Source organism: Momordica charantia, assembly GCF_013281855.1.
Source record: "Momordica charantia cultivar OHB3-1 chromosome 9 unlocalized genomic scaffold, Mcharantia_2.0 BLBB01000009.1, whole genome shotgun sequence".
Lineage (NCBI taxonomy): Eukaryota > Viridiplantae > Streptophyta > Magnoliopsida > Cucurbitales > Cucurbitaceae > Momordica > Momordica charantia.
Window position 1 is genome coordinate 991,968 of NW_028275167.1, and position 26,041 is coordinate 1,018,008.

General features: G+C 35.2%; 3 protein-coding genes across 17 annotated transcripts; all 3 read left to right on the forward strand.

The window, feature by feature from the left end:
* The first annotated feature begins 1,930 nt into the window (after positions 1–1,930).
* Positions 1,931–4,762, forward strand: LOC111020352 (phosphoserine aminotransferase, putative (DUF760)). The gene is made up of 2 exons (XM_022297006.2): positions 1,931–2,448; positions 3,750–4,762. The coding sequence occupies exons 1-2, from the start codon at positions 2,075–2,077 to the stop codon at positions 4,549–4,551; spliced, it is 1,176 nt and encodes a 391-aa protein (XP_022152698.1). The 5' UTR covers positions 1,931–2,074; the 3' UTR covers positions 4,552–4,762.
* A 1,673-nt stretch (positions 4,763–6,435) lies between these two features.
* LOC111019069 (chloroplast envelope quinone oxidoreductase homolog) lies at positions 6,436–10,631 on the forward strand. The gene is made up of 4 exons (XM_022295356.2): positions 6,436–6,596; positions 7,307–7,448; positions 8,539–8,630; positions 9,681–10,631. The coding sequence occupies exons 1-4, from the start codon at positions 6,531–6,533 to the stop codon at positions 10,368–10,370; spliced, it is 990 nt and encodes a 329-aa protein (XP_022151048.1). The 5' UTR covers positions 6,436–6,530; the 3' UTR covers positions 10,371–10,631.
* A 1,079-nt stretch (positions 10,632–11,710) lies between these two features.
* LOC111014335 (uncharacterized) lies at positions 11,711–25,766 on the forward strand. 15 transcript variants are annotated; one of them, XR_015787141.1, is made up of 9 exons: positions 11,712–11,882; positions 13,456–14,980; positions 15,499–15,696; positions 15,819–16,012; positions 17,263–17,589; positions 21,156–21,245; positions 21,937–22,160; positions 22,265–22,421; positions 24,828–25,766. XR_015787141.1 is itself a non-coding variant. In XM_022289056.2 (8 exons), the coding sequence occupies exons 4-8, from the start codon at positions 15,601–15,603 to the stop codon at positions 24,861–24,863; spliced, it is 738 nt and encodes a 245-aa protein (XP_022144748.1). In that variant the 5' UTR covers positions 11,713–11,882; positions 13,456–13,628; positions 14,789–14,980; positions 15,499–15,600; the 3' UTR covers positions 24,864–25,766. The 15 variants fall into 15 exon arrangements, 10 of the variants coding, with proteins under 10 accessions (XP_087973376.1, XP_087973374.1, XP_022144748.1 ...); XR_015787137.1 differs by having other exon boundaries at positions 17,263–17,584; XR_015787139.1 differs by having other exon boundaries at positions 17,263–17,584; positions 22,335–22,421.
* Positions 25,767–26,041: the final 275 nt, after the last annotated feature.

Genomic DNA, 26,041 nt, shown 5'->3' on the forward strand with positions numbered 1-26,041 from the left:
TTTGTAGGACGGGTATGTATTATTGATAGACATCTATCAGTTATAGATTATGATACTTTTGTCAATTTCTATAGTGATATTGATAAATTTACGAGAAAATTATGTCATATTTGGTATGTGAATAGTTATTTGAAAAAAGTAGCCTTGGCATGGTAAGAAAATAGAGGCTTCTACAAATTAATCTCTAAGGTCCTAATGTATGTAGCGTATTAAAGTTGAAAGTTCGATCATTGATCCTACATTTGTTGAACTAAGTAAGTCGCTAAAGTTCTATGCGGGGAGAGAATCACTCGTGCCTCTCAAAAGTTTGAAAACTTGTTTGGATTGTTGCAAAAAAATCTCTCCCACTTAACTTTATTATCACTTACACCCTTGCTCGACTCAAACAAGAGAATACTTAAGAAAATTTAGCTAGGATTAGTACACCAAGGCAAGTGTTCTTAATGTGCCAAGTAAAAAAAGTTGTCACAAGCTTTTTTTATAGCAGTTGGAATTCATCATTTTACATAATTACCTTTAAGATATAGACCTAACTTGACCCAAAGGTTAGTAATTCGAATCAACTATACCATAGTTGGTATAGGGCATTGCTATCAAATCACCATTCTATTCCAATTAACACGTTAGAAACTTGATTGAAAATTTTGGATATTGACTAGTTTAAAGAGGTTATAAAAATTTGAACTACAAACTTTTGGTCGGGTCAGGAGCCAAGAATTCAAATGCATAAATGAATAGAAGTTCTTCTTCTTCACTGTCATAATCATATTACTTAATACGAGATTAAATCAAGCAGGCAAGGACATTCTTGGTGCGCAGTGATCACCCTGCCATCTATACCCGTTTATCCACCCCAAAACATGTCACGCCTGGCTCGGATTTCTCCCTCAACATTTACTAAATTTATGAAATCAAAATTAGAGATGATTTGATGCTGTTAACTAAAATTATTTGGAATTGGAATTGAAATATAAATCAAATAGTTATGATAATATTTTGATGTCATTTCTAACTAATTATGCACACAATTTTGTGTTAATCTTTTTTTTAATTATTAAAATAACAATAAAATTATTATTTTATTGAGAGAATATTTTTTAATTATAACAATTTACTTAATATTAACCAATAATAATTGGTTAAAACAAATTATATTAATTAAAATTTTATTATACCTACCATCATTTAATATAAAAATATTTTTAAATTTTATTGTTCTAATATTTAATAATAATGAATTCTACCTACAAAATAAATTATTGATATTAATCAAAATAATAAAGTAAATTTAAAATAAATTAAATAAAAGCTGATATTAATTAATAGTAAAAGTTATTAGGACTAGAAATAAAAAATAAAACAATTAATTTAAAAGTTAGAGACGTCATTGATATACGTGAAACAAAAAATAAAAACTTTAAAGTAATTATTATTAATAAATGGAATCTACATAACAAAGAATGATGAAAGGGCAAGAGAGAAATGAAATTAACACCCGAATAAAATATCTTGATTTTTATTATGAAGTTAAAAATTATGTAAATTTTGATTTTTATTCCTCGATTTGAATGATATTTGTGATGATTGTTAAATTTGGACTACCAAACCAAACCAATAGGATGTGGACAGGTGGAACGTAGACCACAAGCGAGGGCCCAAAGCTAGAGGCGATAAGATGAGAAGAAGATGATGATGATAAGGCGATAAGTCCTCGCAGCAGACGTTTTCTCTTATTAATTAATTCCATTAATTTATTTCTCCCAAAACCGAAAAAGCAAAAAATAAATAATAAAATATCTTCCACCATCGGCGGCCATTGCAATTATTACTCATTTAAAAAATTAGAAAAAAATAAGAAAAAGAAGAAGAAAAATCCGATAAGGAAAGGGAGTACTTCAAATCCGGCTATATAACTGGCAGAGGAATCTGGCCGGCATTGCTCCCCATGCGCCGTACCGTACGCTAACTTTTTCTCTTCACTCTCAACTCTCATTCTCACCCCTATCCATTCCCCATTTTTACTCTTTATCTTCTTCTTCTTCTTCCCCTGCAGAGCCTCTCTACATTCCTGTTGATGGACCATTGTCTCTCCCTCCATAAATCCTTCGCTCTCAAATCTCTGCCTTCTCCTCCCAAATCCACCCCCCATCACTGTTTTTCTTCCGATTTCGGTGATCGTGATCGTTCGTCGGGGAAGCCCAGGCCCAGGCGCAGGCCCTTGGTCGTCCTTGCCGGTGCCGGAGCCAGTCACTGCGAGTTCGGTAGTCTCAATACTCCGTTGGAGCCGAGGTCGTCGGTCGGGAAGCATCTGAGTCGAGTCCTGCAGAATTACAGGCAGTTGTTCCATGTTTCCGTTGAGGATGAGTTGAAGCGCTTGGGGGATGAGCGTGACGCGGCTGTTGATCGAATGGCGCTCGCCGGTGCTTCCGATGAAGCCTTGCTGCACAGGTTTGTTCAATTATGATCCAGGTCAAACTTGTGAAAATCTTCCTCGTTTGGTTTGAGGATGTTTCGCTGTTGAATTGATATGATTAACTGTACGCCTTTAATTTTAAAATCAGAATCGATATGTTTGAACACTCTGTTCACGGGGTATTTTCAATTTGAGATGTAGGTCACATGTGGTAGTCTACATGGAACTTTATTTCACTTTTTCTCTCTATAATTAGTCTAGTCTATACGGCCTGGTCAGATTCCTTGCACTGTGAACAACTTTCATGACGTGAATAGATTTTTCGAACAGGTTAACATTTCTGGTACACTGCGCTTGTCTATGTGATTTTAAATTATGTGAAACATTTTATTGGAAAGAGAAGCAGAGTGTGATGGAGATACGCAGTGCAAGAAAGTTGTCCTGCTTTCTCTGAGAGTTAACAATAGTAGTCTAGTTTTAGAAGGTTCAGATGATGCAAAGGATATGTACGTTGTTGGCCAAAGTATATTCAAATAACTGGTCTACTGCAGTTACCTTAGACACTTCAACATCAAACTTTCTTTTTTTCTTACTATGAATGTTTTCCAAGCAATCTGCTCGAGGGGATGTAGATGTTCTCCATATGAATGTTGAAGAAATCATCCATTTACTTTTCTGGCTTCTATATCCTTTCTTCACATATAAACTGTTATTATTGATATTAGTTAAGTTCAGTTTTGGGTTTGTCCATGGAATGTAGATAGTAGCTGAGCATGTCTACTGATTTGTATAGTCAAATCTTTGCAGCACTATTGTTATGTATTAATGAGTTTGATCACAGAACTCCATTTTTGGGTTTGTCAGGGTACCTTTTGAGATCTGAGACTCCAAGCCATGTGTTGATAGTTTTTCACTGTATGTTTATCTATTCACCTGACGGAAGGAGTAGGTCTATGTGATGAGTTAAACCCACAACTAATTAAAATAAAAAATCCCAAGGGCTTGAAGTTTCTTATACCATTTAAACTTTCTACTAGTAGTTTTACATTTGGGTGTGCAATTTTTGCATATGCACAAGATATACGTTTCATGTTCCTTGTAAATTAATCTAGTACATGAGAAATGGAGGGTATCTACTTGTTTGCTGGGTATAAAGTACCACAGCTTAACCATTAACTCTGCATTCTCCATTAATAATTTTATTTCTTATAACCCTGGTGATCACTAGAGTAGCACAGTTGAAGAAGAGATACATTCATTACTTTAGCATATGGTATTTAATTACTCGTTTGTGAAGTGATATCCATTTTTAGCTAAAGACATATCTTAATTCCAGGAGGATTGCACAATTAAAGGAACAGGAGTGCCAAATAGCAGTTGAAGATGTCATGTACATGCTCATTTTCTATAGATTTTCGGAAATCAGAGTTACTTTGGTACCCAAGCTCTCTAGATGTGTTTACAATGGAAGACTAGAAATTTGGCCATGCAAGGACTGGGAACTGGAGTCCATTTATGACTTGGAGGTCCTGGAGATGATTAAAGAGCATATAACCACTGTGATTGGTTTGAGAGCAGATTCGAGCGTCACGGATAACTGGGCTATGACGAATATTAGACAAGCACATCTCGGCCGGGTTTACGTCGCTTCCATCTTATATGGCTACTTCATGAAGTCTGCTTTATTAAGGCATCACCTGGAGCAAAGACTAGCCATACCAACCACACACCGTAATGGTGGTCAGAAAACCTTCCTTCAGTTTCCAGAGATGTGTCTCTACGGATTCAGAAATCTCCTTTCGGGTCGTCTCAGCAACACGCGATCAGTGCCGCACACCCAAATGTTGAACGGTCAGGAGACGGAGCCAGAGAAGCTAAAGCGCTTCTTGACAGGGTTCGACTCCGAGGCGCTGCAGAGATGTGCAAAGCTGAAGTCCAAAGAAGCCTTGAATCTGATTGAGAACCATAGCTGTGCATTGTTGGGAAATGAGGGAGCTGGTTTTTTCGAGAGCGATGAGGTGATAGTGACCTCATTTTCAAGCCTGAAGAGATTGGTTTTGGAGGCTGTTGCTTTTGGTTCTTTCCTTTGGGATGCAGAGGAGTATGTGGATGCCATATATAAGCTTAAGGAGAACTAATCAGATGCTAAAGCCATTTCGTAGATATGATTTGAAACCACTTTTCTCTGTATATAGGATGAGTTGGCAGACATCTTTCAGGAAAGTTCACCCCTGTATATGGATATATGTATATATAATTTCTTATGAATCTGAGATGATGACGTCTCTTCTCGTAAAGCAAATGTTACATGTCAGTTTTTGGTATTAAATTTTGGTCCATGTTTTTATATGTCTATAGATTCGACTTTGATATTATGGATGAATCAACATTTTCATAATATTGCATAAAATTTTACAAAATATAAGAAATATTAATAGAGTACAGTAATATATATTTAATATTTGATATTATTAATTATTAGCTTATGAAATATTTATTTTTATAATTTTTTTCATCATCTTTTTATAAAATTATTGAGATATTTGCGAAAAGTGATTTATTTTTGGTTCAACTGCAATTTAATTTATTTCTATTTTTGGCTAATATTTAAGAAATTTAAAGCATTTTGTAGGTTCCACAATTAGATTGTGAAACTTGAAAATATCCTTTGCGGAAAGAAATTTGAAAATATCTTTTTTTTTTTTTAAGAGAACAGAAACTTGAAAATATCTTGAGAATGTGAAAGTTGAAAATATGATAAATTTGTACCGTGTGTGAGATTTAGATTTTTGGAATATGATTAAGTTTTTGGCTTAATTACACACTTCCTTTTGATTTGGTCTAAACTCTATAGATTTTAAATTTAAATTCAAATTGTGTTTTTTAATTTTGAATCAATGTTCAAAATGCCGATCTCGACGTTGATGTAAAAGTCGAGGTCGATTTTACGGAAATATTGATGTAGATGGAAATTTTCACACAAAAATCATGTATATTATGAAAACGGATGAAAATTGTTTGAGTTAATAAATAAGACTTTTAATCGTAGCTTAATTAGATTATAATAGATCACTTTTTAACCATCATATCTAGTCATATAAGTAATATATTGACATCTATAAAAATGTTGGTACTAAGATCATAAAAATTGATGTAAATTATTTGATGGAATAAATTAAGTTTAATTGTAGTTTAATTATGTTTTATTAATCATTTATAAGCGTGGTTATCTAAAATGATATTATTCATAATCTTTAGTTACATAATTTAACAATATATGAAATATTTATATATAAGACAAAGTAATGGTAGAAAATTGAAATTGAGTTGAGAAAGAGAATATAGTGGATAATAGCCGAGTAAAAGAGAGTATTGAGAATTTGAAATTAAGTTGCGGATGTGAACAAAAATTGAAAGTAAAGGAGTATTTGACCATTTTTTTTTATCTATGGATGGCGAGTTTCGGAGAAGTCCACGTGTCATTTGAAACGAGCTGTCGGACGAATGAGTTTGCAACAATGATCATTGACATCGGTGTGGTACCCCACCAAATGGACTCCAACGCTCAAGTTAGTAATTTGAGAGAAATGTAAAAGAGGGTGCAGACGTTGCCCCTGTCTTTTATTAAATTAAAAGTAAAGAAAATATAAATTATAATTTAATTCGTATAAAATTTTAAATCATTCTCTTATAATACATATTTTTTTAGTACAACGTGATGGGAATAGAGAATTGAACTCAAAATCTCATATATGTCAATGGTCTTTAAATATGATATAAAAATAACTGAAATAATATATCTATTCTAGCCACTAAATCACAACAATTAAATACTAATATTCTGTACTATACCCTCTTTTCTCAGGTTTAAAATTATTTTCTAGTTGAACATATTTCTAAGGCCGTGAGTTTGTATTAAAAAAATAATAATAATAATTTACTTTTGTGTGTCAGAACTGATTTTTCAAAAAGCAAAATGCAGTTATTTTAGATGCCACATGCCACAGCACCAAACTGAGATAAATGGCTGAAAATAAAAGCTTCTGAAACCAATTACTTTAGCACTTCGTAACGCGGCGTAAACTCACGAACCAAAAATCCAGGGTTGTGGGTGGCGATGGGTTCGACGATTATGCAGGCGGTTCTGTATCAATCCTATGGCGGCGGATCGGCTGCTCTCAAGGTTTATTCCCTCCTCCTTTCGCGCTTCCATTGCCCGCTCATTCGATTTTATAGAACCTATGTTACTTTAATTCTTTTAGATTTGTGCCTGCTCATATCATCTGTTGCGCGTTTGTTGATCCTCAATCCGTTTTAATATTTGTTTGGATGAGCTAATTTTGGATTTCGCTGTCTATCCCATGGAATTCAGTAATGGAATTTGATAATTGGTACTTTGATGGTTCGCCTTATTGGGCCCACTCTTTCTACGAAGAAATGCCATTTCTTCTCTTTTTTAGTTATTCTTTACTGTTTGCATTGTTTATTGGTAAGTAAGTTCAAGTTACGACGAGAAATTTCAAACCAGGCAGTTGAAATCATTATTTTAATTGAAAATTGAAATATTACGGTCTCCGACTTGGAATTATACACGATTGAATGTATTTAACGGTAGTGGGGTATGTAATTCTTTTGGAGTCCTGAGTCACATATGTATTTGATGACAATTTGGTTTTAACATGTCATGTATATATATTATTTTCAATAAGTTTGTGAATCTAAAATTATGAAAACTTAAAAATGGTTAAAATCAGTCGAAAACATTTTTTAAGTTGAAGAATTTGGCTGGAAAGGTGTTGAATCCATTTTGTGTTCTTTGGCAGCAGTGAGCCTATTTCTTTTATTTTGGTATGCTACCGGATTTTTTCTTGATGTGTCTTTATCTTCATGCAGCATGTAGAAGTTCCCATTCCTACACCCATAAAAGACGAGGTGTTGATAAAAGTGGAAGCAGTTAGTTTGAATCCAATTGATTGGAAGATTCAGAAAGGACTGATACGCCCCTTTGTTCCTCGCAAGCTCCCTCATATTCCTGGTACTTCAATTCTATAATGGTTCATGTTATGAATGTGTGACCTGAATTATTTTTGCTATGAAAGCCTGCAGTATGACTTATTAAGTGAGACAAATTAAGTTATGGGATGGTAAGGGATAAAGTGAGCCAATAGGTTCTAAAAGTTTCAATTTTATCCTCTCAAGGTATCAAAAATTTTTATTCAGGTTTCTTACTCAACGTTTTCAAGGGTGGTTTGGATGTGGGGGCAATGGTGTAAACCAAATGAGATGTAAATCTTATTAATGAATGAAGGTTGATTTTCATTTAAGAAGATGAGTACCCTTCTCTCTCCCTTAATCAATTCTTTTAGAGTGATTTTTAGGGTTTAGGCCTGCTGTTTTCAGTCTCCCTCTGGATTTTGAGTTTCATGGGCATCATTTTTTCTTAAAGAATCTTTCTTCACAAGGAAAAATTATGTTTGGGTCATCAGCCGTGTTCCAACATGTCCGGGCGTGACATAAGTTGTTGTAATAATTTCTGACGAGGATGAAGACTGAAGAGTTTGTAGGAAGAAATTAGCAAGAATTCTTTTCTCATTGCAATCCAATAAGTTCAGATTTTTGAAGGAGCATCTCACAAAACCCCCAAATTGGTTGCCCAAGGCTTGAAAACAATTGACGATTTTAATATCTTAAGGGTAGGTTCTGGAATTTGATCTATCCCTATACTCTAACACTTCTGCCCTATTATGCTTCAAAGTAAGCCACTTTTCAATTTTTCAATGAAAGTCACTAATTTTCCACCATTTACCTTCTTCTCTCAAGCCTGTTAAAATCCTGCCATCTTCAATTCTAAAGAGGGCTTTGTTGGCCATGAAGGGATGGTAGAACAATCCATCTCAAAATATTTTTTTGCCATGATAATGACATAACAAAGGTTTATAATATATATGGACTACTTATTTCGTTGTCAATTGATAGTCACTAAGGAAGTTTGTTTATTATTGGAAGTTCTATCTGTGTTGTCCTCATTTTGTTTATTCCTGCAATCACTATTCAGGAAACAAATTATGTTATGTTTTTTTATGTCTTTTCTTGGTTACTTCATTTCTTTTAAAATTTTGAGGCAGGCACTGATGTGGCTGGAGAAGTCATAGAGGTTGGACCAGGAGTCAAAAGCTTAAAAGCTGGGGACAAAGTTGTAACAATTCTTAGCCATGCTGTAAGTATTCATTCACATTTTCTACAACTAGTTTTGCTTGACCATGAACATGAAATATTTTTGGGTAATTGATTAATTGATTAAACATTAAAGAAGTGTTAAGAGTATATTGAAGAACTAAAACAACTACCAATTAATTTAAGGTAAATGCTCCGAACAAATTCCCTAAATAATTACTAAAATATACCTTAATACCTTAATGATATCCCTAATTCCATCTTAATAGCATTCCTATCAAACTTTGCTCTGTGCTTTTTAAACTACGTTTGAGGTTTAGGATAGAAATGTGGATATTATTTTCTGTAGGTGCTCAGTGTTATTAATTCTTCTATAAGCCACCAGAAGGAATTCAACCTTCTGTTACAAACCATGGTCTTTCCAATCTAATAACTGTGCCCTCAGATAGGGATCTATATGCAGTGTTTAGCTGTTCAAAATTTATTTCTCTGAAAATATTAGCTTATGCTATGAGCACTTTGGCGATGAAGTGAGTGGTATTTAGTTTAGTCAATATACTTATTTTCTCTATCCCTTTTCACTGTTCTTTTGTGTGATATTTAAATGTTTTTCAGTACCACAATATTTTAGTTGATCCTCTATTGTTAGAGATTTTATTTCTTTCATTCTTTCTTTTTGTTATTTATTTGGGGGTAATTGTTAATTTACTTTCCCCTATTTGTGTCCTGTTTTGACTTGAGGACTGAGGTAAAATTATTCAACAACCAATAGCACTCATCATTGACCTCAGAAGCAAGTAATTGACACCTCCATTTTTCAAATTCAATATACTTGAACTGAATAACCCATCTTGAAGATTCTTGATGACAAAAATGCCCTAGTGGATTCATTTTCAAACGGAACTTCATGCATTTGCATCCTCTGGATCGAGTCATGTCACATGCATGTTCTGTTCTGAACCTAACTCTGAATTTTGCAACTTTTTGATGAGAATAACCTTACTATTTACCGATTCTAGGATTTGATGATATTTAGTTGATTCATTTTACTGGAAGTGGTCATCTTACAGAAATTTTTATATTACAATGACAGACTGGAGGTGGACTCGCTGAATACGCTGTAGCTAAGGAGGCGTTAACAGTTTATAGGCCCCCCGAAGTGACTGCGGCGGATAGTGCTGCCCTACCTGTGGCAGCTATGACAGCTCACCAGGCTCTCACTCAAGTTGCCAGGATCAAGCTTGATGGAAGTGGTCCTCAAGCAAACATTCTGGTCACGGCTGCCTCTGGTGGTGTTGGACATTACGCTGTTCAGCTAGCAAAGTTGGGAAACACACACGTGACGGCTACTTGCGGTGCCCGTAACATCGAGTTTGTGAAGAGCTTGGGAGCGGATGAGGTTATCGACTACAAAACCCCAGAAGGGGCAGCCCTGAAGAGCCCATCTGGTAAGAAGTACGACGCAGTGGTTCACTGTGCAACAGGGATCCCATGGTCTGTATTCGAACCCAATTTGAGCGCGAATGGTAAGGTGATAGACATTACACCAAACCCGACAACGATGCTGACTTTTGTATTTAGAAAACTTACCTTCTCTAAGAAGCAGCTGGTGCCACTGTTGATGTCTGCCAAGAGTGAAAAACTGAGCTATCTCGTTAATTTGATAAAGGAAAGGAAGCTGAAGACTGTGATCGATTCGCGGTATCCTCTTAGCAAGGCTGAGGATGCTTGGGCAAAGAGCATGGACGGCCATGCCACTGGCAAAATCATTGTGGTTCCGTAGCGCAACACAATAATCTCCTTTAAACTGTTATGCTTCGGACTTGTGAAATATGTACTCTTAGAAAATGGCTTATAATATAATTTAGTCCCATTGTATTGCTTTTTTAGTACAGCATGTGCATGTGACATCACCCATCGTATCGTACCGTTTGTTCATAGTGTTTTGAAGTTTGTAATTTCATCATGTATGTATTGGGATTTTTTTTAAAGTCAAGTTCTTGTGGATGCTAAATGTTGGGAGAATGTCTAAGTTTGATGATGATTTTTGTGTGTGTTAATTGTTAGTGTAGTAATATTTAGGGGTATTTTCAATAATTGACTTAAATTTGAAGGCATTGATGAGATATTGAAGGCATTATGAGATATGCCTCATTTCTGAAAAAATTTGTTATTCCAACTTTTGCTTACGTCATCTCACACTGGTTTTCTAATCTTTTTTAGATAAGAAACTTGTATAAATCAAAAAAGATGAAAGAGGAAACCCACCAACAAACTAAGCAGCATCTATCTAATTGTGCATCAACATGGATAGGTTGTAGTTACAGAAGAATTTACCACAATTGATGTACCACCAAGAGGCAAATGTGTTGTACATTCCTAAAAAAAGCTATCAATAGTGGACTTATCTTAAAAAACACGAGAGTTTCTTTCTAGTCAAAGATGTCATACGAGGACTGTTGAGGCGCAACACCATATGAATCTAGTTTTATTAGGTAGATTCCATCCATGGAGAACTTCAGCCAACCAATCTTCTATCTTTCTTGGGAAGCAGGTGGAGATTTCAAAAATATTTAACACCATTTTCTACTATCACTATCGTTATTGCTCGCTCATTCTCTTCTATTGCTAACACTAATACTTATTCTTAGTGACTAATACTCATTCCCTACTAGCTATCGTTCGTGCTCACTTTTCACTTTCTTTCTCCCTCACATGGGATATTATAATAAAATTCAAAAAATAAAAATTAGAATCTATTGTCGTATTTATAAAATACAAAAGATGTTGAGAAAATTATCCAGAAAAAAAAAGCTGATGTAATAACATTCAACATCTCATTCATTTTCGAACAAAAAAAACATAAAAATAAAATCTCATGCGTAATACATTAAAGACATATCAGATGCCGTAAAATTGGAATAATAAAATTTCGAAAATAAAAATTTAAAATTTTCGTCATATTTGTAAAAGACGAAAAATCTTGATATTTTTGTAAATATAGCTAAAGATATAGCTATCCAATGCAATTTTCCGTATAAAATAAATATTAAAAATTTTAAAAAACAATATTATATTTCATAATCATTAAATAAAATTTTTAGTTTTGAAAAATTTCCTAAATATTTTTACTATAGCCCAACTCAATCGACTTTTCCTCTGTTCCCCTTCCTCTCTCTCTCCATTCAACGAGAAGTAGTCTTTCCCCTCTCTTCGCCTCTGCCTACGTTGTGATTGCTTCCATCGCCGCCGCGGTTCGATTGTGATTCGTTGTTTCGTCTCAGCCTTACACCAGGTTTGCATTCTTCTCATCCTCTTACACTGATTGAATGCTTGTGCCAAAATTACCCAAATTAGGTGAAATGGCTAATTAAGCTTATGGTTGCTATTTGTAATTTCTCATTTCAGAAATTTGACCTGTGACAATGTGATGAAACTTGATTTCTCTTTAGTCGAATTGACGATTTAGTGGAGTGGCTCTTTCTAATTATCTAGGTCTTTCTTAGTTTCTTGGTCTGGTTCGACATAATTACTGGCTAGGAAATTGTGACCTATAACAATGTGATGAAACTTGATTTCTTTGGATTCCAGTTGACGATTTAGCGGATTGACTCTTTCTAGATATGTGGGTTTCGTTTAGTTTCTGGGTCTGGTTCTCGATATAATTCATGGCTAGGAGATCGTTTAAATGTTTCTGTAGTTCAATGATTATGACCTGGCATCCGCTTGCTTATATTTTTGTTATCTTATAAATTTATATTCGAATTCATAATCATTTTTAGATGAATCCAATTTCCTGTGATGGCTGGAATAATATTTAGAGTGGATCCATAAATGATTCATTAAAGTCTATAGGAATCGTTGTACGATTTATCACCTTTTTTGTACAATCTCATAGAGAAATTCAAGGTAAACACAAAACGGTCCTGAACAACTCGGAGCAGCTAAAAAGATAGTTTACATTGCTTAATGATGGTTGCTGATTTGTTCCCACAAACTTAGCAACTCTTTTCTTTTCACTCTTTCGAGAATTTGTTTCATTAATTCAATGAGAAGTTTGTTTCTTGTTAAAAAAAAAAACTTAGCAGCTGATAATATATGTCAAAAAATTAGGATATTAGATATTTTTGATATGAACTAGTAGAAAATGATACCTAAACTTGTTGATAAACAGTACTTGAGTTCTTAACGGAACAAATATATTATTGAAAATAAATAGGTCACGATTTTGGCAAAAGAAATGCCAAAATCTAAATATTTGGGATTCTTAGATGAATAATAGGTAGGATATTTGATTAGCTTTCATTTACAAAAACTTCATTACTTATAAAAGAAATAAAAGCAAGGGTGAGTAAGGGACTATAAAAAGAAAAACAACTCAATTCCAATCTATTTTATGGGTCTCTGCCATTTTTAGTTTGTACATCTACACGAAGAACCAAATGGAAATAGTCAAGCATGGAAAATATTTGTCTAATGGTAATAAAGGACCCATGGAAAATATTTTACTTTCGCACAACGTTGAGAAAAAATGTCATGTTTGCCCCCTAAAATCAAAAGAGGCAATTGCATTCATGGCAATCTTACTCAAAACAATATAAATATAAAATCTAACAAGTTAAAAATATTTGTAAATATGGCATAATTTTGAGCTCAAACGAATAAAAATGCATGAAAACTTGAAAAGACCCATTAGCATATCTCAACATTGAACAATAAGTGATAGATGTCTATTACTGATGGACGTCGATTTGATAGAAGCAACGTACATTTATCATGATTATTTGCAAGCTCATATGCTATTGGGTCTATTACTTTTTTTTTTTTTTGGATAATTGGGAATTGGAGTTTTGCTATCCTATATCTAGAGGCACTTGCGCCCACCCATGGCTCGGATCTGGGAGGCATCGGTTCTTGGTATTAAGCTCACGGCTCATCGAAAAGTTCGAACTTGAGACCTTGACCAAGAGACCCTAAGTCTTTACCAATCGGGCTGGGGGCAGGTCTATTACTCATATACATCATCAGTATAATAAGAATGGTATAACAATAGTATTTAACTTTTGTTTTTTTATCATTGATTGTTTGTACGGTCATTTACTATTAGGTTTGTTACTGATATAATTTATCAATAAAATAAACATGGTATATAAATGGCATTTGACTTTTGTTTCTCATCTATATTCTAAGAAGCACAGACACTTCATTTTGGGTAACGTATCCGTGTCGGATACTCCGATACTCGGACACTTATCAGACACTTGTTAGCTTAATAGATATGTGTCACACACTAGTTGTGAAAAGTGATAATAGATCTGACACTCGTTACTTGTTAGACACATAAACACTTGTTAAGCATAAGAAATAGACATAAATAGTAATATAAGACGGAATAATAAATTTTGAGGGTAAAATATATCAAACTTATTTTTTTTAACATAAAATTGCATAAGCTTATCAACTATAAATTTCCTTGTGGTATAAAACAAATATATATCTAAAAAAATTGTATATTTTAATTAACGTGTCCTTGTTGTGCCTGTGTCCTGTAATTTTAGAAAATAACATGTCATCGTATATGTCTCTCGTGTCCGTATTCGTGCTTCTTAGTTTGTATTTGTTTGCATCTTATTTGCTAGTAGGTATATCATCGATATATCATATCAACGTGATACAAAATGGCATATCAGTGATATTTTACTTCATTTTATGTTAGCATTGTTTGCATGCTCATTTGCTATTAGGTTAATCACTAATAAACTATATAAGTGGAATAAAAAAATAGTATATCAATGATTTTGACATTTTTCTCAATCAATTATTGTTCATTTGCTATTAGGTATGTTATCGATATACTCTATCAGTATAATAAAAATGATATATCCATGGTATTTAACTTACTTTCATTTTGTTATCGGTGATCCTTTGCATATTTATTGCTATTATGCAATCACAGACCTCTCTATGGTTATTTGAGTAAGAATAAAATTACATAACAATTTATAAATAGGGACACCCTTTTTAAAGTCATATTTGCCATTTATTTTGTTGTACAAATTTGTAAATATGACAACCAATTTTGTCGCCTTTTGTAATTTTTCAAATAAAAATACCATTTCTATGATTTGACAAGTATTGACTTGCCACCATCAAAATTAAAAAAGAAGAAAAAAAAATTGGGCAGACCCATTATTTTTGCAGGTCTAGGACCTTCAAGAATTGCGAGGAGTTCAATGTTTAAAGGGACATACGGAATATCAAATCTCTTTGATATCACAATACACTATATTGATTTCACCCATATCTTCATAAAAAGAGTTACTCCAGTACCTGTGGGTGACAGCCTCCCATTACAAGCGGCATTGGTATTGAGTTTGATCCAATCCGCAGAAGGTGGGTTCCATTTGAATGGATTTGTCTACCTATATGCCGTTTGTTCAAATCATAAGGTTGAATTTGCCTTGTTCAAAGCATGTGGTTTATTGAAAGTGGCTAATAAATTAATTGGAGGATTTTTTATTTTGAAATATACCAAATCACAAATATGGGTGGAATTCAAATATAAAACCTTTGTAGAGATTAATTGGGTTGACCTAGTGATCAATATGTGTCAAGCTAGCTTAGACACCAATATTAAAAAAAAGGAAAAAGAAAATGTGGAGAATAGTAAAAAAGATGCCTTAACACTTGTTGGAGCTAATTGCAGAAACTATTTTAAACAAACAAGATAGTTTTATTAATTTTAAGAACTACTTTCATTTTCGAAATACCATCCACACCAAGGCAGCACCCTTTCAAAATTTATCCCTCTTCATAACTTATTTTTTATCGGAATTATTCTGTCATTGCTGCATCGTACTCGGTTGTCCTCTCTGTTGCTCGCGAGTGCTTATGCTACCATCTAATGACAGTTTAGGGAAAGACACCCCAAAAAGACTGGAGAGTGCAGTGGCTGGGGTGGTTACATGGTGGGACAGTTCGTTGGTGGGTAGGTGGAGTTTTTCAAATGGTATATGATGCTTTGCAATTCATTGAGAGATCGACTTCGGCCCTGGCTTCGTGATTATGATAGGCTTCAGTCTTTTGCAGTCATTCTCATTTATATCCAGGTGCATTCTTTCTCCCATCTCCTCCATCCTCTTTCATCTTTTTGTTCTCTCTGTAATTTTTATTATTTGTTATTATCGTTTTGTCATTCTTAATCTAATTTTTATACACACATATGAGAAAGATCGGGTGCGCATTGATTGGATCGCTAGGGGCATTGTACAACGGTGTATTGCTTATAAATTTGGCGATCGCATTATTCGCTCTGGTCGCCATTGAGAGTAGCAGTCAGAGTCTTGGCCGTACATATGCAGTTCTCTTGTTGTCTGCCATTTTCCTCGATATCTTCTGGTTCATTCTTTTTGCCTACGACACATGGTCTCTTCCTCTCTCTTGTATTGTCAGTCTTAGTATGTTTAGTTTATTTCTGAGCATGGGTTGGCGGACTGCCGATTACATAGCGATATCTTATCCTTGTTCATAGAGTAAAAGTAGAAAGAATGCATTCAGTACAACTGTACAAGTACGTGTTATATTATAATTATACAATACATATTGATATGATATGCTTGAAATGATAGCCAGTACGTTCCCTGTTCGCCCTTGATCTCTTTAGGAATTATTTTATTTATTTTCTCTCTGCAAGAATACATTTCCAGTGTGGAGGCTGCTTATCATACTCATACAATCCTACTATTCTTTAATTACTTGGATAATTTATGATAAATGTTCATTCATGTTTGTCACTGGTCCATGGAAGCATTTCCATAGATCAGATAGACTAAGCTAATTCAGTTAATGAATCAATGATGAAACTTCACACACGAAGTTGATATTCTAATTTCTGACTTATATGCTTATGGTTAGATAATTAATAAAAAATTTGGAAGGAATCTTTGATCTTGTATAATTGCAACCAAACCTATGCATATTACCATCTGTTACTGCTCACCTATCATCCAACCTAGGATAATTTTCTGTAAAACTCTATTTGAGCCTAAGAATCATGGATATGGACACGAGACATGGACACCGTGTGGGAAGTTTCTTATCTAAAAAAAAAATGGACATGGACACGGCAATGGCACATTTATTAAAATATACAGTTTTTTAGGTATCTATATTTATATACCGCAAGAAACTTCAAAGTCAATAAGCTTATGCAAATTTTTATGTTTCAAAAAATGAGTTTGATGTATTTTACTCTCAAAATTCATTATTTTGTCATATATTACTAGCTATGTCTATTTCTTATGTTTAACAAGTGTTTGATGCATGCCTAATAAGTGTTGAATCCATTTTCAGTTTGTACAACTCTAGTGTACGACACACATCTATTAAGCTAACCAGTGTCTCTAGTGTACGACACACATCTATTAAGCTAACCAGTGTCCGATACGTGTTCAATAAGTGTTGGAGTGTCCGACACGGACACATTACATAAAATGAAGTGTTCATGCTTCTTAGATTTGAGCACTGCATTTTTCTGAAGCCCAATTTTTTTTTTGCCTGCCTTTTCTTTTTTAATATTCATTAAATGTGTGAGTGCATAACATGCTTATACTTTGATACATGGTGTTAGTTGCTTTTGTACCCTGTATACTGAATGAAAGATTGCTTGTATGCAGGAACATCTCGTCAAAGCAATATGGACCCCTTTTTAGCTTTTCAGTGAAGCTTACTTTGGCTATGCAGATTATTGGATTTTCTATTAGGTTATCGTCTTCACTACTGTGGATTCAAATCTACAGATTGGGAATTTCATACATGGAAACTTCAGTTCCTCGAGAGGCAGATTATGATTTAAGAAATAGTTTTCTTAGCCCTACTACTCCTGTTGTAGCTAGACAAACCTCAGGTTCTGATGATATGATAGGGGGCTCTATCTATGATCCAGCTTATTACTCATCCCTATTCGAAGATGGTCAAGATAGTAAATGTTTGTCTGGGGTAAGGTATCAATTCTGTTATGCACGTCTGCACGCGATCATTCTTGATTTGTTGTCATTCATGTACTAGATCTAAATGTTATGGTAAGATCCTATTGCTCTATCTTGTTTATAAGTGTTGGGATTTTTAATAATAATAAAATCACAAATCATTAGCACACAAGAGAGAAAATAGAGAACCAAGATTTACATGGAAAACCCCTCAGTGTACGGGGAAAAACCACGGGAGGGTTCTGAAAAACATCCACTATAAATATAAGGGGTCACCAGTTTCTTTCCTAGTCATAACTAGAAGATACAACAAAATACACAAGGCTAGAATCCTGGCTAAAAACTGGTACGTAACAATTCCCTTCATCTACATTGAAATACAGTATTGGGCCTAACTTACTCCTCCATCTCCCCATAGATCTGAAAGGCCGCCCTTTGAACCTTTTGTTTGACGATCAACCATGAACCACCTCAAAATATCTTTGATGGCTGTGTGCTAGAACATGCCTTCCCTCTCAAGTAGCCCATGCTTGAAGCCCAATCTCATGCGGGAAGGGTAACTAATGAAAAATTTTCCATTGTCCCCATTAGTCATCTATCATAATAGCCCCTCCACTCTACCACCACTCACCAAATACCCAATGAAAAATTTTCCATTGTCCCCATTAGTCATCTATCACAATAGCCCCTCCACTCTACCACCACTCACCAAATATCAGCACTCTGACGGAGGACTAGATTCTCACCTCCTTAACACCAATTTCAATAAGTTGTTTCTGGTTCAGAAAAAAAAACACCAATTTCAATAAGACATATTTTGACCGCTTATATGTAGGAAATGGAACTTTGCATCATCACTATCCCCAAATCCAATAAGGAGAAAAAAACACCAGCCAACTCAAGAAAAGGTGTCGGGTATCTGAAAAATCTCTCCTTTTCTATAAACTATGAAAAGAGCAACAACTCCATGGCTCTAGTAAAAAAAATAGCCTTAATTAAGCCACTTATCTCTTGGTCAATCCAAACATTATGATCCTGCAAGAGCAAAGCTTAGCAGTGTGGATAGGTTGATGGTCAAATCATTATGGGGCTTCATTGGATGAGTTGGGCAGCTCTCAATGTTGTCCGCTCAACATGAGGTATTTTAATCACGATCCATTTTTCACTGTTAAAGAGCTAATTGAAGGATCTTACTCTGTCCTAACTTTATTCTTGTTGGCATTTTTCCTTTTGAATCTCTGGCATCTATCTAGGGCTGCCATTGGACCTTTTGTCTGGCAGGAAGTCAGGGATCTTCGCCATCTATGTGATGACTCATGGATCCTCGGAGGAGATTTCAACATTTCGTATTGGTCTTGGGAGAAATCTCTTGGCAGACCTTTTACATAAAGTATGCGGTTCTTCAATTCCCTTGTAGAGTTAGCAGTCATAGACATCCCCTAGAGTAATGGCAGGTACAATTGATCAAGCATGAGATCACATGCTTTCTCTCATGGTTGGACAGATTCTTCTTCACCAATAGATGGCTCCAGTTGTTGGCTTTCATGTCTTAAAACGTTTAGGAAGTATCACTTTACATCATTTTCCCATTCTTTCGTATATAGGGACATCAAATGGGGCCCCAACACCTTTCAGATTTGAGAATGTGTAGCTCCATCAGAAATATTTTAAACCTTTTCTAGAGAACTATTGGCAGAATAAGCCGCTTCAAGGATGGCCAGAGCATGACCTCATGATGAAACTTAGGGGTCTCAGGGCAGCCTTGAAAAACTGGAATAAAGAGCATTTTGGATTTGTCCAGGATCACAAATCTACCATTTAGGCGAAGCTAAAGGCCATCGACAATACAGAGGAGCTAGCCCCCATCTCCTAAACAAGTGGAGGACAGAAACATTTTTGAATTTAGGGACCAAAAGAGTCACTGGGACCAGATGACTTCATAGTGGACCTTTTTTGAACATTATGTAACATAATCTTAGCCGACATCACAGAGATGTTGACATAAATGATTTCCAAAGTGAAACTTACATATGTTTGACCCAAAAGAAAATAGACACAAAAACTGTATGATTACTGTCCAGCTAGCTTAATTCCTTGTGCATATAAGATCTTGTCGAGGGTCTACCAGATAGGTTGAAATGGGTGACAAATCCTCAATGCTTTTGGCTCCCTATAATTGAAAAGACTGGTTACAAGCTTCAAATGTGGAACCACGATTTCTTATCCAAAGGGAGCAGGCTAACCATCATAGAAGCTGTCTTATCAAATTTACCTATTTTCTACACGTCCCTCATCCTCATCCCTACTGGGGCTGCCAATATTCTGAAACAATTATCAGACTCTCTCTAGGAAGGTTCGAAAAAGATAGGCTCTTTGCATCTGATCAATTGGAAAAAGGTCCAGCTACCCACAGTTGCTCAATGGAGGCCTCAAAATTTTTTTTATAATCTAAAGTGGAGCTTTTTTCCCCTATAGTCGGGGACCCGAAATCGCTCCAAGATTTTTATATTAAGCTCATCTGAAGGTTTGAACTTTAGACCTCTAAGTCGTATAACGAGACCCTTAGCTACTGCCACTAGGGCCACCCCTTGGGGCAATGGAGGCCTCAACATTGTGTGTTAGAAAGAAAAATCAGGCCCTCCTCTCAAAATGGATTTGGAGGCTCTCTATGGAAAAATTTCATAATTGCAAAATTGGGGAATCAAACATGACTCGTAGCCTAAAAACAATCTCCACGGAATTAAAGGTCCTTGTATAGCAATTTAAAACTTCACTGACCTTATGAGAAGCAAGGCAGTTTGCAAATTGGCAAAGGCATTAGTGTTAGCTTTTGGCACAATGGACAGGCGTCAAATTCCACCTTGGTGGCTTATTTTCATTTATTTTTCTACATCTCTACAAATAAAAAACCCAAGGTTAGTGAAGCATGATCTCCATTAACAACCTTTTAATAAACTGGAGATCTTTTTTTGCAACTCCCAGTTAGTTGGGGTTCCTTTTCCCCTCCCTTTTGTATAGTTCATACTATCTATGAAATATCTTGTTTCCTGTAAATAAAACATTTTAAAGCTGATCCGCTGTGAAGTAGAAATCTGTACTCTAGTTGTTGGTATTAGTGGAGTAATGATGTAAGATGCTGTAATTAAATAGCTCTATTACTTAGGCAGTGTGGGCTTGCCATTATTATTTTCTAGAGGGCTTGTCATATCTACCACATATTTTCTAGAGGGCTTGCCATTGATTTTACTGTTCGGTTTAATTAGTTTTACTGGGTATACTGGTAATACAGGTTTCAATTGTTTATAAATGCCCCACTTTTTGTCTGGGAAGTTAATAATAAAAATCCATGAGCTTTCGTCTCCTTGATTTGGAGAATAGTTAGTATAAAGTTGATGTAGGTTGTTGTGTTTAGATGAGACTCTTTTTCAAGCCTTGCAGGGTCACCATTAGTTTTACTGTTAATTTTAGCTATTGTAAATGGATTGAACAGTAATAATGGTTCCAATTGTTTATAAGTGTTCTAGGAAGATACTAATAACCAACAAATTTATAGAAACAATTCTTGCTATTTCTGTCTGCAGATCTCCCATTTTGGTAATGGTGATAATGGTTCTACTTCTGGGCTAGATGTATCTCGATCAAAGATATCCCGACATTTCCAAGTAGTTGATGTGAGTGTCCTTTTCCTAGATGATGAAAATCTATTAGTATTTTTAGTTTTATGGAATTATGTTATCAAAACTTATTATGTTTGGATTTAAACATTATTCTCCTAGTTTGATTTATTCAAATTGGAATGTTTTTGTTGCAACATTCTGAGTTCTTTTTAGTAGCTTTTATTTGTATTTTCACCCTTTCGAGGGTTTGTATCTTTGAACAATTTTGTTCCTTTTCATTATTTCAATGAGAAGTTTGTATCTTGTTCAAAAAACTTGCTATGTTTGGATATTTCTCTGGATTGGAAGTGGGTCTATATATTGGCTTGCCTCTGTTGTTGCTATTGAGATAACTTTGTTAGATACGATTCCAATTTTTTTTTGCCATAATTAGGAAAATGCAAGGGTTCTTTTTTTTTTTGGTTTCCTTTTAATATTAAAGAGTGGACATGACAAATTGAGAAATTGGAATGAGTTATTGATTCTCTTGGCTGCAAGTTATAGAAGGATGGAACAAACTTGGCTGGTGATAAGGCTTTGATGTTTACCCATGATGTTAAATCATGTACCCACTCAATATTATGTAGTATGCTTACTTGTTGAAGCTTTTAGGGAAGAAGCAAATGTAGCCTCGATTATGAACTCTGGCATTTTTTTCTGAATGTTTCAACTTTTGTAAGTTCTGCATTTTCTCTGAACCTGCTAGAGCTTGGAAAAAGGCTAATTAGAAGGGGATGTTGCTGAAATTAGACTTCGAGAAAGCTTATGATAAGGTAGATTGGTCGTTCCTAGATGCTTATCTTGAGCTTAAAGGCTTTGGGTCTAGATGGACGAAGTGGATTTGCGGTTGTGTTTCTTCAACCAACTTTTCAGTGTTAATTAACGGTAAACCTCGTTGCAAGATCATTGCCAAGAGGGGGTTAAGACAAGGTGACCCACTTTCTACCTTCCTTTTTACTATTACTGGATATTCTTTAAGCCATTTGATTCATCTTTGTAACGAAAGGGATGTTCTGAGGGTTTTCTCTTTTTAGGATGGTCACTTGGAGATTGCTTATTTACAATGTGCTGGTGATGTGCTGATTTTTTGTCTGGATTCTTCAGATATGTCCAAGCATTGGTGGGATATTCTAAACCTGTTCTTGATGGGCTCTGGGTTGTCTCTTAATGGGGCCAAATGCTCCCTTAGTGGTATTAACTATATCTCGTATGATTTCTCAATTTGGGATTTTGAAATTTCCATTTTTGTATCTAGGTTTCCCTTTTTTTTTTGGGGGGGGGGGGGGGGTAACCAGTGTGCAGTCAGCTTGTGGGGGTGGACAAGATGAAAGCCAGACATAAATGGAGAGGGGTGGGGGTAGCCAGTGTGCAATCAGCTTGTGTGAGCCGACAGTTGAAAGCCAGACTTGATAAATGGAGAGGTTTGCTGCTTTCAACCTTAGCTCAATCCGTCTTAAAAGGTCTCCCTATTTATTTCTTCTTGATCCTAAAAGCTCATGCCAAAGTTATTGACTCTATGGAAAAGCTTTTGCCCATGAAGAGAACAAAGATGATAGCAACGATTTATGGAGTGGAACCAAATGACTGGCTGCTTAAATCAGTGAAGGCTTCGGCTAGAGCCAGGCCTTGGATCGAGATTGACTGCTTAGACAAGTTTTTCTCAATTTTGTTATGTTCAAAGCCTCAAATGGGAGGAAGATTAGATTTTTGGAAGATACTTGTTTGGATCCTACCCCTTTGGCTATTTTGTTTCCAGATCTTTACTCTCTCCTCAAAAGAGGAGAACTTTATTGTGGTTGGCTGGGTGAATCAAGTTCTCTCTTGGGATTTAGGCTTCAGAAGAAATATGTTTGATAGAGAGATCCAAAGTTGGGCCTTTTTAGGGAGAAGTTGGACAATTTCTATCTAGGGTAGGGGCAGATGGGCTGATTTGGAAAGATGTGGATAGTGGAACTTTTTCAGCAAAATCAGCCTTCTCCCTCCTCACGTCCCCTTTGGCTAGATTGAAAACTCCGGTGGTTAATGCAATCCGGAACTTCAAAATTCCTAAGGTAGTTAAAATTTTCCTTTGGTCCTTGTTCTACGGAAGTCTAAATACTGTTGAGAGACTCCAACAACGCTCTCTATTGGTCCCTTGCCCACTCTGTGTGCAGCTTATGTAGCTCAAATGAGGAGCTTCTGGACCATATCTTCTTACATTGTTCCTTTGCTCAGAATGCTTGGTCTTTTGTTCTTGTATAATTCGGCCTTTCACCAAGTCTTCCCTATAGAATTGTTGATTGGATTGGATTGTGGAGATACTGGAGGCTCATTTCTTAGAGGGAAGACTCAAATCCTTTGGATTTGTGTGGTCTGTGCCCTGTTATGGCTGACTTGGAAAGAAAGAAACAGTAGGCTCCTTGAAGGGAAAAGAGAAAAAGTCCTCTATGGATTCTTTTTGTGATAGTGTACAACACATATCTTCGTGATGGTATATAACCACAAGAAATTATTTTGTAGTTATAGCCTGACTATGATTATTAATGATTGGAAAGCTCTCATTGATCTCCGCCCTCCATCCTAATATATTTCCGTTTCTTATATTAAAAAAAGCTGTTTTGTTGATGTTCATCATTGTTTTATTAAATTTCATCTCTTAATTTCATCCATACACGGACGAAATTTTAGCTAATTACCCGTAGAACTATCTTAGTTGGTTTGTGAATGCTTTTATTCAATCTTATACTTTTTTTTTCGGTTACTTGTAGCCTTATGCAATCTTATACTTCTACCGCACATTATTTATTGACATAATTATTTTCATTATTTAGACTCTAGGTAGATCTAGATTTATCATAGATGGGGTAATCTGCCATGCTTTATCTATTCTACGTCGTGAAGATAATTTTGTATTCCTTAAGGCGAGCTTAGAAACCACTAATAAAATTTTTGTATGCTTACAAATTTATTTTATGTATGAATACAATGGGGATTGATTCGAGTACATTTTCTTTGTTCTATGGTATTGTAAAGTCATAGCTTATCAAAGTTTGAATCAACAATTTCATCTTTATATTTTCTAATTAATACAGTAGTTTCTTGTTATTGTCTATTATTTTTATTCTGTCTGCTATTTGACTATGAAACATTTGGTCGAAAAAATCTTTGAAGAGAAAAACACGGATGTCAGTCCCCAGGTTTTGATTTTTCTTTTACTTTTTTTTTTAAATGGACAAATTTTCTGTAATCTGCTTCCCCCACCCCCCCCCCCCATTTTTTTTTTTTAAAATAAGATATGTATTCTGTTGTATTATACTTGTTTTATTATTATTAATGTGTTTGTTATTTTTCGAAAAAAAAAAAGTTTATGGAGCACCGGAGAAATTAGTCAAAATTAAGGTCTACTTCTACTTCAGGACACACATTAAGGAATACTTGGAAGTCTCAAACGTGTTTGTTATGGACCATGGTCGTGTTTTTAGAGTTTAAGATTAGAATATAACAGGCACATGGTCCCATCATTCTCCCCGTGTAACTTGAGAAACAGGCTTGTTTTCTCTATTGTCTTTGTTATTACTTGTACTTCGAAGTCTAACTAACCAGGTTTAGTATTTGTAGGATGAGCATGCAGCTGGAAATCAGCAGACGGTTTAGAGCCCGAGTCGGTGATGTCACGAGTTTCCTTTACAACTAACTACTCAAGTGCGGCTGGTTAACGTAGAGGGATGTGGTACAACTTCCCATTATATCTATCCTCAGCTATCAAGAGAAGCCTTGTTCGATCTCTTTTTTGAAGTGGTGACCCACCGGGAATATAAGTTCTTCAAACCGAACTAATCTCATTCTTTTTTTGTTACTGCAACGCACCAACCAATGAGTAGTCTCTAGTCTAGTAGTGGTTCGGATTTTGACTGGGTCCGAGCTTCCCAAGCTCTATGTTGGGAAACTCTGCTTCAGTTTGACCATCTTCTTGATCACACCAACCTTCTCGTTTAGATCTACGCTTGATTAGCCGTCTCCATGAGATTCTTATGTAGGAAACATCATGTTAGGTCTTTTGATAGTCCTCTCTTAGCTAGGCGGTGGGGAGGTTATAGGGTCCTTGTCATACTCAATCATACAGGACTTTGTTAGTTTGAGCGGGTTCTTGCTATGTACACCAAGCCTCGGGTTCTTGTTATGTACACCAAGCCTCGGAGTCTGAAAGGTATTCCAACTCTTATGGTTACAGATAAGGATGAATAAATAGAACCATTCTTTCTTTGCGAGAGGTTCCTAGATCAAATGCCTCTCCAAACCCCAAGCGGGAGCTACAAAGGCATAAATATTCAAAATTTTTCCATCGAAGAAAATTCTTGTACCGTCCAGGAATAGAAATGGCATTGGCTTTGACGTCTCAATATGGACAAAAGTTAAATAAAATGAATTATGACTTTTCAGTTGATCGTGAGCTTGTATAAAAATGGTGAACAGACCATGAAGATCAATGGTGTACAAGTTTGGTTTAATTCTCTTCGTTCGGGGATAAATACAAACCAGCACAATCTTCGAGGCTAAGTCAATTTCAATTGAAAGTTTAGTTTTATGATATTTTTGTTTTCAATTCAACAAAATCTAAATGCATGGTAAAAAGTTATAAGTTAACTGTCATGTTGATAGAAACTCTTAAATTTATGAAAATTTAAATAATATTATTTATTAATCGTAGATGTGATAAATAAGAAAGATCATGAATATTAATAGATTTTACCAAGTTAGCAAGATATGATCCGCATCACTTAGAACTATATCTCAAATTTTAAAGACTAAATTCTCTCTTTTGCAACTTAAGT

Bases quoted from the DNA above. Each gene is read 5' to 3' on its own strand.
- LOC111019069 (XM_022295356.2), top strand. From the start codon at position 6,531: ATGGGTTCGACGATTATGCAGGCGGTTCTGTATCAATCCTATGGCGGC. The intron at 7,449-8,538 runs GTACTTCAATTC...ATTTTGAGGCAG, and splicing joins CAAGCTCCCTCATATTCCTG to GCACTGATGTGGCTGGAGAA. The intron at 8,631-9,680 runs GTAAGTATTCAT...TTACAATGACAG, and splicing joins TAACAATTCTTAGCCATGCT to ACTGGAGGTGGACTCGCTGA.
- LOC111014335 (XM_088117247.1), top strand. From the start codon at position 15,601: ATGATGCTTTGCAATTCATTGAGAGATCGACTTCGGCCCTGGCTTCGT. The intron at 15,697-15,818 runs GTGCATTCTTTC...CATATGAGAAAG, and splicing joins TCATTCTCATTTATATCCAG to ATCGGGTGCGCATTGATTGG. The intron at 17,585-21,155 runs GTAAGGTATCAA...TTCTGTCTGCAG, and splicing joins ATAGTAAATGTTTGTCTGGG to ATCTCCCATTTTGGTAATGG.
- LOC111020352 (XM_022297006.2), top strand. From the start codon at position 2,075: ATGGACCATTGTCTCTCCCTCCATAAATCCTTCGCTCTCAAATCTCTG. The intron at 2,449-3,749 runs GTTTGTTCAATT...TCTTAATTCCAG, and splicing joins GATGAAGCCTTGCTGCACAG to GAGGATTGCACAATTAAAGG.